Source organism: Trachemys scripta, chromosome 2 (genome assembly GCF_013100865.1).
Source record: "Trachemys scripta elegans isolate TJP31775 chromosome 2, CAS_Tse_1.0, whole genome shotgun sequence".
In the NCBI taxonomy this organism is placed as follows: Eukaryota; Metazoa; Chordata; order Testudines; family Emydidae; genus Trachemys; species Trachemys scripta.
In genome coordinates, this window is record NC_048299.1 from 243,472,829 (window position 1) to 243,487,387 (window position 14,559).

A 14,559-nucleotide genomic window follows, 5' to 3' on the forward strand; every position below is an offset into this window, starting at 1 on the left:
AATACTTCCCTGATGGATTGTATTTTCTAAATGGACAACCTACCCTAAATTCTCAATTACTGAGGGACAATCTTCACTCATTGCTATATTTGCTTTCCACAACCAGCTCTGTATAACTTTTCATGAGTGATGTATCCGAATACTTGAATGCTAATATCTAAACCGTATTTTAAAATTTATTCACCTAAATTTGGGTTATTGCTGATTATGCACTTTATGTATCTTATGACTTTATCCACAAATACAAAGTTTGTTTTTAATCTAAACACTATACCCAGATGTACAGCCACTCTTTTCTTAACCTGTGTACTATATAATTTTTTAACATTAGCTTTAATAAAATTTTCTACAGTTGTTTCAATTGTATTCAAGAGGTAGTAACAAAGTTACTAATATATTTCTTTGAGAAGATAACTGATTTTTTAGACAAAGGAAATGTGGTAGATATAATCTGGATGTCAGTAAGGCATTTCTCACGTGAGAAATTATTAGTTAAACTGGAGAAGATGGGGATTAATATGAGAACTGAAAGTTAGATAAGGAACTGATTAAAGGGGAGACTGCAACACATCATTCTGAATGGTGAACTATCAGGCTGGAAGGAGGTTACTAATGGAGTTCCTCAGGGATCAGTCTTGGGAGCAAGCTTATTTAACATTTTTATTACTGATGGCAAAAAAAAAAAAAGTGTGTGTGTGTGCTAATAAAATTTGCAGATGACACAAAGTTGGGAGGTATTGCCAATATGGAGGAGGACTGGAATACCATACAAGAAGATCTGGATGACCTTGTAAACTGGAGTAATAGAAATGGGATGGAATTTAATAGTGCAAAATGCAAGGTCATGCATTTAGGGACTAACAACAAGAATTTTTGCTATAAGCTGGGGACTTATCAGTTGGAAGTTACAGAGGAGGAGAAAGACCTGGGTGTATTGATTGATCACAGGATGACTATGAGCTATCAATGTGATGCGGCTGTGAAAAAAGGCTAACATGGTCCTGGGGTGCATCAGGAAACATATATCCAGTAGAAACAGGGAAGTGTTAGTATCATTATACAAGGCACTAGTGAGATCTCATCTAGAATACTGCATGCAATTCTGGTCTCCCATGTTTAAAAAAGATGAATTCAAATTGGAACAGGTGCAAAGAAGGGCTACTAGGATGATCTGAGGAATAGAAAACCTACCTTATGAAAGGAGACTCAAAGAGCTTGGCTTGTTTAGTCTAACCAAAAGAAGGCTGAGGGGAGATATGATTGCTCTCTATAAATATATCAGAGGGATAAATACCAAGGAGAGAGAGGCATTATGGAAGTTAAGCATCAATGTGGACTCCAGAACAAATGCATATAAATTAGCCATCAACAAGTTTAGGCTTGAAATTAGGCAAAGGTTTCTAACCATCAGAAGAGTGAAGTTCTGGAGCAGCCTCCCAAGAGGAGCAGTGGGGGCAAAAAACCTAACTGGCTTCAAGCCTGAGCTTGATAAGTTTACGGAGAGGATGGTATGACGGGACTGCTTACAATACCATGCGGCCCATCATTGACTGCCTGTAGCAAATATCCCCAATGGCTGGGGACGGGACACTAGATGGGGAGGGCTCTGAGTTACTACAGCAAATTCTTTCCCACGTGTCTTCCTGGTGGGCCTTGCCCACTTGCCCAGGGTCTAACTGATCATCATATTTGGGGTTGGGAAGAAATTTCCCCCCAAGTCAGATTGGCAGAGACCCTGGGGGGGAGGGTTGCCTTCCTCTGCAGCATGGGATATGGGCTACTTGCATGTTTAAACTAGTGTAAATGGTGAATTCTCTGTAACTTGGTGTCATTAAACCATGATTAGAGGACGTCAGTAACTCAGCCAGGGTTTAGGGGTCTATTACAGGAGTGAGTAGGTGAGGTTCTGTGGCCTGCAAGGTGCAGGTCAGACTAGATGATCATGATGGTCACTTCTGACTTTAATAAGTGTATCTGAGTAAGAATATACATTACAATTTTAAACCTAACCAGTGTCTCTTAAGTGACTTGCCATAAGATGTCAGACCATGTTAGTATTAGAGCTGAGTGGGTCTAATATTTAATTTTCTTTCTTGATATAGGAATTAGATACAGTGCTCATGTCAGATAATTTCTAAGCTATTATCTGCAAAAAAACAAACAAACAAACAAAAAACTAGCGTTTTCAGTTATGTAGCTCCTGGAATCATGGTGATTCAATTGTGTGTTTAGTCCTTTGAAATGTTTCAATTACACTTGGTCTCATGATTTAAATATGGGAATATTTACTTACCTCAGTATTCTTCTTAGCTCATTGTTTTGTTTTGTTTTCCTGGATTTGCAACTTTTTGAAGATATAAAACATGTGGGTTTCATTTTCACCCATAAGCAGATGCGGTTCAGATCCATGTCTGGCTTTTCAGAGGACATTCATCTGCTTGTTTCACAATGAATACATCAGAATTTTTTCATGCTACATTACTGATGCTTCTCCATAGGTCCTAGGACTCAAGTACCATTTTAGATTCTTGTCCTCTGAAGTTGGATTCTTTCTAGCTGGCCTCCTGTATAGAACAGGCCATAGAATTTCACCCAGTTACCCCTGTGTTGAGCCCAATAACTTGTCTGACTGAAGCATATCCTCCGGAAAGGCCTCCAGTCTTGATGTGAAGACATCAAGAGATATAGAATCCACCACTTCCCTTCATAGTTTGTTCCAGTGGTAAATCACGCTCACTATTACAAATTTCTTACTTGAATTTGTCTGGCTTCAGCTTCCAGCCATTGGTTCTTATTATGTCTTTCTCTAATAGATTAAAATGCCCATTATACCCAGTATTTTCTGCCTAAGGAATTTATACGAGATAGTCAAGTCACCTCTTAATCTTCTTTTTGATAAACTAACCTGATTGAGCTCTCTAAGTCTCTCCCTGTAAGGCATTTTGTTTCCAGCCCTGGTATTGTTTTTGTGGCTCTTTTTTGCACCTTTCCAGTTTTTCAACATCTTTTTAACAATGTGGTCAGCAAAAATGGATGCAGTATTCCAGTATCGGTCTCACTAATGCTGAATACAGAGGGCTAGTGGAACTTGTGGATATATATGTATTTAAGCACATAAAAGATTCAATTTAAGTTTCTCTGAATCAGAAAGGTAGTCACATTAACTAACCTATATAACCCCCTATTATTATTATCACAGTTGTCCTCATCCTCACTCACTATTTCTTCTATTGTTTGTTACATCTACTTGTAGCATCTTGTCTTAAACTGGATTATAAATTCTACAAGGCAAGGACTGTGTCTTCCTTTGTATTTTTATAGCAACTAGCATAATGGGGCCTCAATCCTTATTGGGACCCTGGGGCACTACTGCAATACAAATATAAATAAATGCACCTGCTTCATTGGAGATTGTTTATAGGTTCTATTCTGATGTCAGCTCCTATCCTTTCTTTAATGCACAAAAAGTACATGTTTTTCTTATTCAAACATTAATACATTTCTATGTAATTTCTTGCCTCGACATTCTAGTTGTTGTCTTGTCAGTCTCTTCACCACTTCTCCATAAAGTCTTTAATGTTTTACCCAGAACTGAGCTGCATCTTTAATTTTTCATGTTTTTCCCATTTCATCCCACTAGTGTGTTGGCTTCCTTTGAAACGGAGAATCAAGTTCCAGATTCTCTTGGTAATGTTCAAAGCATTCATATCCTCAACTCCAAATTATTTGCATGATCTGGTTTTGACTTGTATTCCCTCTTATATCTTGCATTTTCCTTCTGACCTAAATCCACTTGATCTCTCAAGTACTGCTTACTTATACTTATTTTGGTGGAATCCCCTAACTCATGCTATTCACGCTGATGCCAGTGCTGGCAGGTTCAAATGTAAACGCAAAGCATCCTAGTTACACTTCTATTTGTAGATTATTTATTTTTTTGCATCATATACATGATTTATCTTTTAACTTTTTTGAATCCCTACAATACATATGCATGGGTCAATATATGATCATTAATATGTTTCCATAAAGTGTTAAAACTATGTAGAAATCAGCCATTCTACATTTTTTTGCAAAGAAAAGAGTGATTGGCTAACTTGCTATTCCTGTTAGCAGTGGATCTGCAAGAACTGATTTCTGTGATTTGAGCAACTTCAGACTTTAAAATGGATATGTTATTATGAAAAATGTCCTGCTTCTGCAAATGTCATCAAGGATGCATGCCGATCCCTTGTGGAAAATATGTGCAGTATTCAATCAGGAGCTATAACTCTCAGTGTTCATTAGTTTATATTAAAGTATCATTCATTTTTGTGGATAGTATTTACTAGGCAAATGATTTATTACAAAATAGGCATGATCAAAGGAAAAGTCTGATGCACTGTGTATTTAAAGATTTACAGTCAAAAGGGTCAAAATGTGATGGCCAAGATGTTACTTCCCTAATACCAATAGGCCAATAAAAAGACAGAAAAATAATAGGTAAAAAGATCTTTTAACCTTTTCCTTCTCATTGGTGTACCATGTTTTTATTTTAGCTGATTATGTACACCAGGTTTGCACTGATGCCAGGTATTGAAATGGATCTTTAAATGGCCCACAGCTGGACAGGTGTTACCAGTACCAGTGAGAATTTGGAAACCAATATGCTTAATGCACAGTCATTTATTTGAGAAAGAATCACACAGCAGTTAAAGATACACACTACTCATCTTTTCCTACAAGCCTTAGCTCTGCCCCAAGCATAAACCCTCAGTAACTATATTGGCCTTACACAGTATCCTGATTGGCAAACAAGCGGATATAGCTACCAATTCTAGATGGAGACTTTTCTTCTCTTCTTTCCCCTCTTAGGTACTTGGTCTGTTAAACGTCCCCCGAAGCAGGGTCTAGGTCATCCCGAGGACTTCTATCTCACAGTCTCGAACCTCTTCAGATGTTAATTGGGGAACACTAACTTAACTACTTTACTTTGCTTAGCATATATACCCTTTTGTTCTCAAAGGAGTCTCATGTCCCAGAAATATGCCTTGTGGGCATGTCATTACTAATTTTCTCCTAATTAATAATTTGGAAGGAGGGGCTGCACAATAGACCCAGACCAAAACTCAATCAACATTTACCCCCTCATAAATCATTCACTTAAGCTCTCAGTGTGACGTCATCCAGAAAGGGTCATTTTGACCCATGTCTGCTTGCACCAAGCCCACTGGTTGCATGATTTTACGTGTTCTTTAGCTTGTTTTAGACTTGCTACCTAGTAAGTGTGCTGCTGTGAAAAATGATATTTGTATGTTTGTTAATATCATTTTTCACAGAAGCAGACTTGCTAGCTAGCTGGGAGGCAGTGAAAAGCGTATATTAACAAACATTCAAATATCACTTTTCACAGCAAAATACTCAATGCCAGCAAGCTGGGGTACAAAGTAAGCCCTGGATGGGGAGACGGGTAGGGAGGCAGCAGGGGCCAGAGGCAATGGATGGGGAGACAGGAGAGGCAGCAGGGGCCAGCGGTGATAAGCGGGGTGGGGGATGAGCTCAGGGAGAGTTCCCAAAACCCGGGGTCCAGGCTGAAGCCCTGCAGCCAGGGACCAGAGCCCGCCACCCCATGACCAGAACCTGCCACCCACCACCCCAGGGCTGAAGCCAGAAGCCCAAGCCCCACTGGCCCCAGGAAGGTGGGGAACTTACCAGCTGCCTGCTCCTCTAGCGTTTCTGGCTCCAGAAGGGGGCAGGGCCCAACCCCTGCTGGCGGTCCCGGGGAAGGGGCCATTGCTCCCCACCCTTAATTCTAATCACTGCTTAGAAGGCTGTTGCCACAAGAAAGGCCCCTGGTGGCTGCATTTGAAAAACGCTGGCCTAGAGTGTGGTTAATTTGTATATGAAAAATATTACAACAGTGCAACTGGCAAGAGCATTTGGCAAGAGAGCACTTCAGCCACATACAGTCAGTCACCAAGGTTTGTTTACACTAGAGAAACTGGCAAGCTAACCACTAGTAGAAGCCAATAGGACTGCTCCTATGAGCGTGTGCTCACCCCAAAGAATAAGGGTTGCATAGTCTATCTTTTAGTGAGAAAACTGGAGAAATATAGGTCCTGTATGAATTATTATTATTTATTTTTCAGTTGTGCTCCTAATGTTCTAGAAGCTGTATAGACATAAGAAGGCACAATCCCTTCACCAAAAAGATCAGTCTAAAAAGACAGACCAACTAAGAGAGAGAGTAATGAGGGACCAAATGCAAATAAAGTGGTCTGAATCATGTCTGCTCATATGTTACTTGTTGATAATAAATCTTTAAAAAAAAAAAAGTTTTTCCATTTTTCCCTCAACTTTGCCCTAATTTGTTGGCCTGTTTCTAGGGTGACCAGACAGCAAATGTGAAAAATCGGGACGGGGTGGAGGGTAATAAAGCCTATATAAGAATTCATTATTTGTACAGCCCTGGACATTGATCAGGACTCTTAGCCACTGCCATAATATAAATATTTAATCATATTTTTATTTGATTCCGTTTATCTTAATTCTATGTACTCTTCTTGTTTTCTTTTTCAGTTGTAGACCTTTGCGCTTTGGATAACCAAGGTTGTCAACATGAGTGTGTAAGTATGGATGACTCCTACTACTGTAGATGCCATCAAGGATTTATTCTAAATCCAGACAGAAGAACTTGCAGAAGTAAGTTGTGATGAATTTTTAAGTACTATGATAAATTTGCTCTCCTTATACCTCCTAATTTCCAGTGGTGATTCTCCCACTGCTGTTCCTGAAGATGCTGAGGACATTCAGTAGAATGTCAGGGATGGACTAGCTCCTGGAGCCATAGGAAATAAAAGCAGTGGAAGTTTCCTCCTTCTCTGGGGACAAGGAGTTCTTAACATGAGGCCATGTTTCTCCCTAGGTAGTAAAATCAAAAGCCTTTATGTTGCATGATCCCTTTGGATTGCCAGAGTCCTTTATTTTGAGTGTCCTCCTTCCTCGTGCAGTAGACCAGAAAAACATATTAATTTTATACAACACAATTTTTAAATTTTCTTTGTTTATAAAACAAGTTTAATAATTAAATGCAAAATGCCCTGTGTTAAGGCACTGTTAAGGTTGCATAGCTAAGTATGCCACATTCAGGAAATGTAAAAGGAAAGGTTGAATGTACAACATTAACTCCGCTTCTTTCTATATCTGGATTATGATAAAGAAACTTAATTGCTGTGGGTGTGAGTGGGTGCAGCTCTATTAATTTCAGTAGAGTTACACTGCTTATACAAGTGATTAATTTAGCCCATATTTTTAACAGTGTGAACAAATACAGTTTATGAAATAATGCAGTACAATATGACAAAGAGTCTTATACAACCCTAGAAACACATGGGTGTCTAAGACACCCTGTCATTGTAATAAAAGGCTGTATGATAATGAAACACTATTAGTCAGAGTACATTTGGTGCTAGTCAATGTAGCTGGCAACTTGCAGGCCCTGGTAGCCTTGGCAAGCGCCAGTCAGATGCAGGTCTATTAGAATTTTATGTGAAATACATATTTCTATACTTGTGTGTGTATATATATATCCACATAAGCATGCTGTTTGAAATATTCTCAGTACAGCATAAGTGCCTCTCACTGCTTGGGCAGCAATCCAGATCCATTGTTCCCCCAAAATTGTGGAGGATTTTAGAATGTGGGATTTTTTTTTCCAGTTTAAACTTATCAAAGACCTCAAAATGTTATAAAAAAGCTTAAAGCAAGTTAAATCTTTACATCAGCTATGGGGATTAACTGATATTAGTTTTAAACTGTTGTATGCATTTAAACTAAATAAATGGAGATATCCTATCTCCTAGAACTGGAAGGAACCTTACAAGGTCATCGAGTCCAGCCCCCTGCCTTCACTAGCAGGACCAAGTACTGATTTTGCCCCAGATCCCTAAGTGGCCCCCTCAAGGATTGAACTCACAACCCTGGGTTTAGCAGGCCAGTGCTCAAACAACTGAGCTATCCGTCCCCAATCTAAACCTCTTGAGCATTTTAACTTGTTCAAGATGCTTTAACTACTTTAAGTCAGTTTAAAGTGCAAAAAACATTCCCAAAACTACAATTTGAAAAAAAAAACACGTTGGATAGATGTAGTGGGGAAGGGAATACTGAATAAGAAGCAGCAGCCAAGCAAGAATGGGCTGGAGCCAGGACAGCATTGGTTAAGATCAGCTCAGTTCAGGATGCCCTTGCTGAATTTAAACCATAAATAACTTTAAAACTTACCAAACCACTTCTCTGTAAACTGGACTTCTTTTGTGTCTTGCAAACCAAACCAAGAATGAAGAAAATGGACTGCAAATTGCAATTGCTTTGAAGTCAGAACATTGTTCAGATTAGCCTGGGATTAGACTAAACTGATTCATGTCCACCAATGTTATATATGCCATCATGTGCCAGCAATGTCCCTCTGCTATGTACATTGGCCAAACTGGACAGTCACTACGCAAGAGGATAAATGGACACAAGTCAGATATCAGGAATGGCAATATACAAAAACCTGTAGGAGAACACTTCAACCTCCCTGGCCACACAATAGCAGATGTAAAGGTAGCCATCTTACAGCAAAAAAACTTCAGGACCAGACTCCAAAGAGAAACTGCTCCAGTTCATTTGCAAATTTGACACCATCAGATCAGGATTAAACAAAGGCTGTGAATGGCTATCCAACTACAGAAGCAGTTTCTCCTCTTTTGGTGTTCACACCTCAACTGCTAGCAGAGCACCTCACCCTCCCTGATTGAACTAACCTCGTTATCTCCATACTGATTTATACCTGCCTCTGGAAATTTCCATTACTTGCATCTGAAGAAGTGAGGTTCTTACCTACGAAAGCTTATGCTCCCAATGCTTCTGTTAGTCTTAAAGGTGCCACAGGACCCTCTGTTGCTTTTTACAGATTCAGACTAACATGGCTACCCCTCTGATACTTGACATATCAAAAAGACAGTCTTTACACCACAAAGTTTATCTAGGTAACCTTTGACTCTCCTTTAAGGGTCAGATTTTTAAGGGTAACTGGGCACCTACAGATGCAGATAGGCACCTACTGGGATTTTCAAAAGCACCTACCTGTGTCTTTAGGAGCCTAAACAGTAACTGGTCAAGAATTTTTTAGCAAAACATTTTTCCATCTGAAAATGCTGATCTGTCAAAACCAAAACTTTTCATGGAAACAAATTGGTTGTGATGAAATGTTCCTTGGGAATGTTTCTGAGGTCCAAGATGGAATTTCTGAGACAAGAGCAGGACCTGAATAGTCAGTATTCCAGTGATTAGCACACTCAGCTGTGAGGTGGAAGACCTGGGTTCAAGTCCCTGCTCTGCCTGATTCAGAGTGGAAGAGCTCTAGAAGGAGAGATTAAGAGTAACTGATTCAGAGCGGTGAGTCAAGCTGAGTCTTTCCCAGGCAAGTGCCCAAACTATTGGCTCTTCTGCCATGGGCAGGCCTCTGTGTTTTTCATGAAAAAATTTTAAGGGTCTCAGTTTTCTTCCAATGAGGAATGAAACCACATATCAAAACCTCAACAATTTTCACAAACTGGATTCATGTTTTCCAGCCAGCCTATCTTTAAAAATTTGATCCTAAGGAACTAACCTCTGCCCTCTTCTCTAATTTTGCCAGGAATGAAATGTTAGTGATTAACTCTGACTGGTAGAAATCAGCAGTAACTCCACTGAAGTCACCAGTGAGGTCCTAATGGCCAAATGCTGCTTCTATGTGAAGTAAATGACAAAAATCTCATTGACTTCACTGGTGTAGAATCAGGCCCTAAGTGTACATGGATCCCACTGATCACTGCACAGTGAGCTTCCTTTTCTAACATACTTTATACATTGGTGATAGTGGTTGTCTAAAAATCTTCACAAAAAAAACCACAACCTTAGAGACTAACAAATTTATTTGAGCATAAGCTTTCGTGGGCTACAGCCCACTTCTTCGGATGCATAGAATGGAACATATAGTAAGTGTGTGTATATATATATATATATACACAGAACATGAAAAGGTGAAGTAGCCATATCAACTCTAAGAGGCTAATTAAGATGAGCAATTATCAGCAGGAGAAAAAAACTTTTGTAGTGATAATCCAGATGGCCTGTTTCAGACTTTTTCCCCCGCTGATAATTGCTCATCTTAATTAATCAGCCTCTTAGAGTTGATATGGCTACTTCCACCTTTTCATGTTCTGTGTGTGTGTGTGTGTGTGTGTGTATGTATATATATATATATATATATATATCCTTACTATATGTTCCATTCTATGCATCCGAAGAAGTGGGTTGTAGCCCACGAAAGCTTATGCTGAAATAAATTTGTTAGTCTCTAAGGTGCCACGAGTACTCCTGTTCTTTTTGCAGATACAGACTAACATGGCTGCTACTCTGAAACCTATAAATCTTCATGAATATCATCTCATGAGCAACTTAAATGAGGGAACTGCAAAGCAAACAAACCTGAGTTGTTCAGACCCTGATTTTTCAGATAAAGTAATGCTCTAATCTAGTGAAAGGCACCCAAAAGCACACTAATACATTTCTTCTTATAAATCATATCTAACTTGCATGCAGTAAAATAATATTACCAGGTAATTCGTTAGAAAACCAAGTGATACATTTTCAGTGTGCTCTATGGGTATTTAGCTGCAAAAATCGCAAAAATACTAACACTCATTTCTGTACATCCTCCCATTGAAAACTTATCCCCCAAGGGTTCATTAAAAATATGTATGATGTATTATAGTCTGTGTGAAAATGGAACATTCTGTTTTCACAGCTTGAGACAGTATGGCAAGGTGTCAGGAGCGTGTCCAGAAAGAGAGATGCTCATTGAAAAAAACTGAGGTAATTGTTTTTAATTTAATTTATTTGTCTATGTTCCTCATTGCTGCACATTTTTTTCTTTTTACAGGACCAGATTACTGTGCTTTGCAGACCCATGGCTGTCAACAGGAATGTGTTAATACAAATGATTCCTATTTTTGTCAATGCCGACACGGGTTTACTCTTAATCCAGATAAGAGAACTTGCAAAAGTAAGTTGTCCTACTATATCTAATAAAGTTCACCTGCTTTTACTTCTGAAAACCTATATGGCTGACTTTATGGAAAGATCATAGCCTCTTCCATAGTGAAGGCTGAAACAAACCTATTTTAAGGTTGATTTTTAACCTCAGCCCCTTCCTTCACCCCATAACTTTGCCAAAAACTAAACCAAACTCCTTGATATTTCACAGACCAGATTTTACACTACATTACAATTTTTCTGAAGAGTTTGAAGCAATTCTTGGGAGTACTATTGGACATATGATGGCTCAAAACCAGGACGTTCATTACTTCTTTGAAATTTTCTTATTTGGGCTTGTAGTAACACAAGTGGTTTTGGCCTAAATACTTCAAATTTATGTTGTAGCCAAGGACAGATTCATAGACTCATAGACTTTAAGGTCAGAAGGGACCATTATGATCATCTGGTCTGACCCCCTGCATGCTGCAGGCCATAAAACCGTCCCTACCCCTTCCCTGGACTCTGCTGTTGAAGTCCCCAATCCTGTTTTAGGTGACTTCAATCGGCAGAAACCCTCCTGCTAGAGATCCCTGCCCCATGCTGCGGAGGAAGGCGAAAAAGGACAGATGCCTTTGACTAATTTTGGAAAAGTAGGGGATGTATTATTTAGTTATTAAAAGCAGTTTACATTCATATTTTAAACACTACAGAGTTTAAATCAGGGGGTCTCAACCTTTTTCTTTCTGAGGCCCCCCCAACATGCTATAAAAACTCCATGGCCCAGCTGTGCTGCAGTAACTGGTTTTCTGCATATAAAAGCCAGAGCTGGCATCAAGGGATAGCAAGCCAGGCAATTGCCTGGGCCCCATGCCACAGGGTGCCCCGTAAAGCTAGATTGTTCAGGCTTCAGCTTCAGCCCTGGGTGACAGAGCTCAGGGCTTCAGCTTACTATCCTGGGCCCCAGAGAATCTAATGCTGGCCCTGCTTGGCAGCCCCCCGAAACCAGCTTGCGGCCCCCCAGGGGGCCCCGGAGCCCTGGCTGAGAACCACTCCTTTAAATCACCATCCCAGTTTCTTACAAAACTTAGAAAACAGCCTCCATTGTATTAGCTTCCTAAATGGAGAATGGACCTTGGTAGAGAACAGATTTTCTAGGGAGGATGTGGAATCTCCATCACTGGAGGTTTTTAAGAGCAGGTTAGAAATATAACTAACATGGATGGTCTGGATAATACTTAAGCCATGTCTACACTACAAAGCTTTCCTAACACAAGTTACGTCTGCATAAAGTCGCAGCAGTTAGTATATCACTTGTGCATGTGCATACCTGTCTCCTTGCGTCAGCGCTGCGTGTACTCTCCATGAGTGCTTGTGTCAATGGGTAGGTATCCCAGTGTGCAACCTGCCACCATTCAGCACGCTGGCTTTTGGGTAGTTTTGGCAGAAACAACTCGCATAGGGGTGACTGGGAACAGGGGTCAACTTCCCATAATGCACTATTATCCATCCCATAATATCATCTTTATCCCATTATTTTTGAACCTATTTTCAATTTCCTGTGAACCTGCATGGGACTTGTCACTGCCTGGAGTCTCTGGCAGAAGCATGAAGATTGCATAGCTCTGCACTTTTGTCATGAGCACTGCAAACACAGTACACACCGTTCTCCGGTATTTATAGAGCTGCAAGAAGAGCTGCAGGGAACATGGTGGTCAGTTTGCTGTGGGACATAGCGAGAACCAATTCAAGGTTATTGGTGGCATTCACAGAGCAGCAGCAGACGGTGGAGCACCACTTCTGGTGTGGAGGGGGAACCTCTCAAGGCCGCAACAGCTGCAGCTAAAACACACAGAGGTACTATTGTCAGTACAATAGAAATGGAAAGTGAAACTTCCGATTCAGCACTCCCTCCTTCCCTTGCTGCTCTAGAGTGTTAAACAAAATGACCTTATTGACACTTCTGCTTTGGAGTGCTTGTGCCTGGTGCCACTCTCTGCTCAAGCCATGGTGAGTATGTGCTGCCAGGGGTGAGGGAAACGAGAAGGGAATTGCTCAGTTGCATGAAACTATGAGTATAGGGCACTGGCACTGAATACTGGCACCCTTTTCCACAGATGGTGGTGGTTTTGGCTGATATCTCACTCCTGAGGGTAACAAAGGCACAGAGAGAACAACTGTTGCTGGCGTCTTCAAGTCACCTGGGTCTGAATGCTGCTAGACTGTGTATTTGAAAGGTGCCTGCTGAAGTTATCACCGACTGGCATGGGAAAGTGTCCTACCACGGAGGAAAAAATAAGGCTGCCATCTCTAGAAATCTTCGGGAGAGGATTGCAGTGTACCTCCAGGGAAGTTTCGTCGAGATCTCTCAGGAGGACTCAAGAGAGATTGCTGTGTACATAAACAAACTGCTCCACATGGCCCCCTCCCGTGCCTAACTCTAGAGGGGAATGAAAAGCAGATAGCAATTGCATCTCTTTGTTGTGAATTTGAGTGAATTAATGAAAAGTTGATAGCTGTGTCCAGCAAAGCTGGGGATGCTGTAACTTGAATGGGAATTTCATTTACATGCTTACTCGAGTTCCTTCCCCTGCATCGGGCTCACCTATGCTTGATTGCAAGGACTAGCTGGACTGCGGTGGAGTCAAAAAACGGTCCTGGGTCGCAGCACTACTGGATCTCCCCGTCACCTGTCCCCTATACTTCTCCACCTTGTGGTCACAGCAGGGGCCTGTGACTCGGGCTCCTCAGAGGTATCCATGATGGTGTGTGGGATGGTGGTGGGTTTCCACCAAGTCTGGAATGCAGCTCTATGTAAAAGCAGCAGGTCTGTGGTGTGGCACCAGATTGACTGTTGGCCTTACTGGCTTTCTGATATGCCTGCCACAGTTCCTTGACTTTCATGGCTGTCTCTGCTGCTGGTCCCTGTCATAGCCCTTTTTCTGCCTCCCCAGAGCAAGCTGCTCATCGATGTTGATGTTTCTACAGCTGGTTCGGAGCTGTGCCTGCATAGCCTCTTCTTCCCATAGGCCCAGGAGATCCAATATCTCCCATCTACTCCAGGCAGGAGTGCATCTGGAGCATGTAGCTGGCATGGTTAGGGTTACCATACGTCCGGATTTTCCCGGACATGTCCCGCTTTTTGGGCTCCAAATCCCCGTCCGGGGGGAAATCCCAAAAAGCCGGACATGTCCGGGAAAATTGGGACATGCGGGGCCGGTGGTGCGGGGCCGGCGGTGCCGGGGGCCGGGAGTGCTCGGCCGGGGGCCCAGGGGTGCTTGGCCGGTGCTGAGTGGGCCGGGGGTGCTTGGCCGGGGGACCAGCAGTGCTGGACGGGCTGGGGGTCCTCGGCCGGGGGCCAGGCCTGGAGCCGGCACCCCAGGGCTCGAGCCGACCCAGGCTGGAGACGCTGGGGGGGCCAGACTGGGCCGCGCCTCCTCCCCCCACACACCTCTTACCTGCCTCAGGCTTCCCACGAATCAAATGTTCGCGGGAAGCAGGGGAGGGGGCGGAGTTGGGGCG

At 41.7% G+C, this 14,559-nt stretch overlaps 1 protein-coding gene across 7 annotated transcripts in view; it reads left to right on the top strand.

Annotated features, from left to right (window-relative positions):
- MATN2 (matrilin 2) overlaps positions 1 to 14,559 on the top strand; it is a 103,754-nt gene that overhangs the window by 54,977 nt on the left and 34,218 nt on the right. For all 7 annotated transcript variants that reach the window (XM_034763346.1, XM_034763350.1, XM_034763345.1 and 4 more), the window contains exons 6-7: positions 6,559 to 6,681; positions 10,946 to 11,068. In XM_034763346.1, coding sequence (XP_034619237.1) covers positions 6,559 to 6,681; positions 10,946 to 11,068 — 246 coding nt within the window. The remainder of the gene's footprint in view (positions 1 to 6,558; positions 6,682 to 10,945; positions 11,069 to 14,559) is intronic.